Source organism: Belonocnema kinseyi, chromosome 7 (genome assembly GCF_010883055.1).
Source record: "Belonocnema kinseyi isolate 2016_QV_RU_SX_M_011 chromosome 7, B_treatae_v1, whole genome shotgun sequence".
NCBI lineage: Eukaryota > Metazoa > Arthropoda > Insecta > Hymenoptera > Cynipidae > Belonocnema > Belonocnema kinseyi.
The window spans coordinates 4,488,578-4,490,361 of record NC_046663.1 but is presented as its reverse complement, the minus strand read 5'-3'; the positions used below and the strand labels follow the sequence as shown (position 1 = coordinate 4,490,361).

General features: G+C 30.4%; 1 protein-coding gene across 1 annotated transcript in view; it reads left to right on the top strand.

Moving 5' to 3' along the window:
* LOC117175928 overlaps nucleotides 1-458 on the top strand; it is a 24,684-nt gene extending 24,226 nt beyond the window's left edge. Inside the window, exon 3 of the mRNA XM_033365778.1 lies at nucleotides 418-458. Within this exon, the coding sequence (XP_033221669.1) occupies nucleotides 418-458 (41 nt within the window). The remainder of the gene's footprint in view (nucleotides 1-417) is intronic.
* The last annotated feature ends 1,326 nt before the right edge of the window (nucleotides 459-1,784 follow it).

Genomic DNA, 1,784 nt, shown 5'->3' with positions numbered 1-1,784 from the left:
CATGAAGAAAACTGATAATTTAATTTAAAATGTTAGAAAATTCAACTGTTGAAAATTGATGAAAACTGAATTTTCAAATGTTGAAACTTGGAGAAAACTGATGAATGAATTTTCAACATTAGAAAATTAAAAAATTTAATGTTGAAGAACACTGCAAATGTAATTTCCAACAGTTGAAAATTTAAGGAAAATGAAAATTGAATTTTCAACCCTTGAAACTTGGGAAAAAAAAACATATGATGCATCGTAATTTCACATGAAACGATGCCGCAGGCGCACAATTTTCAAATTTACAATACTCATTTACTCTAATCTCGAAGAATTACTTAACAAAACTTTATTTAAAATGCCTCAATTTTAATTTTACATTACATTTTGAATAGTAAAGTGTTGTAAAATCACAAATTTTTTTAACAGTTTATAGTCTCTGTCTTAATATTATGACATGTCTAGCATAAAATATTATGCACAAAGTTCCTTCAAAAGTTTTCATTTAAATTATAAACGATACGTAAACAAAAATTTACATAATATCAATTCTGCGACTGAAATCCCGCAAAAAGTTTCTAAAAGAATCTGTACAATTCTCTTTACATGCGAACTAATAAACCTAAATCTGTGGGAAGAATGTGCTGATGTTTTTTCAATTTATGGATAACATACTATTAAATTACATCAACTGTATACAATAAAATTACATTATAACGTGATTGTTTACAAAATTGTTCAAAAGAGACGATTCTTTCTCTCAGAAATATTAACTGTCCTAAATATACACCTGTAGAGTACCTACATAATACCCTGCGAACAGCGCCACCTAAAACGCGAACTATTTTACATTTCAAAATAATTTGAGCAACCTTAAAAAAAACAAAGATTACTCAAAATCAATTCACTTTATTCAAAAATATTATGCTGGGTTTTAAAACTAAGTATTCACTATAAGATTTATAATTAATTTGAATTGAAATTAAAATTTCTTCCCAATAGTTCAAAAATTGTGGCGCTCGCGTAGCTACCCAACAGGCGTACGAATCAATCAAATCTAACAAAGCCATCGTGACTGAATCCACACTTGCGGATATAATCAAATTAAATATAAAAAAAAAGATAATAATTTCCGATAAGTATCATACTAAAAATTGGAAACACTAACGATAAAGTTGATGATACCTATATACATTATATGGGAACATTCACATAAATGTGACTTTAAATTTCACCGCTGATTTTTCCGGAATTAGATGAAAAAAAAAAAAATTGTGTATACAAAAATTCCGTGATTAACCAAATAAATAACAAGGATTGGACTTTTATCCCAGAAAAAAATACTGATAAATTACCATTTCATTGATTTGTAAACGACAGGTTTTAAAGCCTGATTTCTGACGTCATCTAGCAGTGGTAGAATCGTTTGCCCGTCATTATTTCGAATATTGGGTGACGCGCCAGTCGCTAAAATTGCACGAGCCGTTTCCGGATGTTGATTTTCGATGGCGTGGAAAAGTGCAGTTCGTCCTGAACGACAATCTTGAAGGTTCATGTTCGCTCCGGCACGAGCCAAAGCGTTTATCGCTGCCACATTTCCCCGTAAAGCACAATGATGAATAGCCGCAAAACCTTCAAGAAATCCAATCATTTGTAATTTCTCTACAAAATCAGATCAATATGATACCAGGCTGTTTTAAGGGCATGTGACACAGCTAAATACCTATATTACCGACCTCACTTTTTCAGTTCACTGAATGTTTTTTTTAAACCTAAGAACTTTTTTTATAAATAAA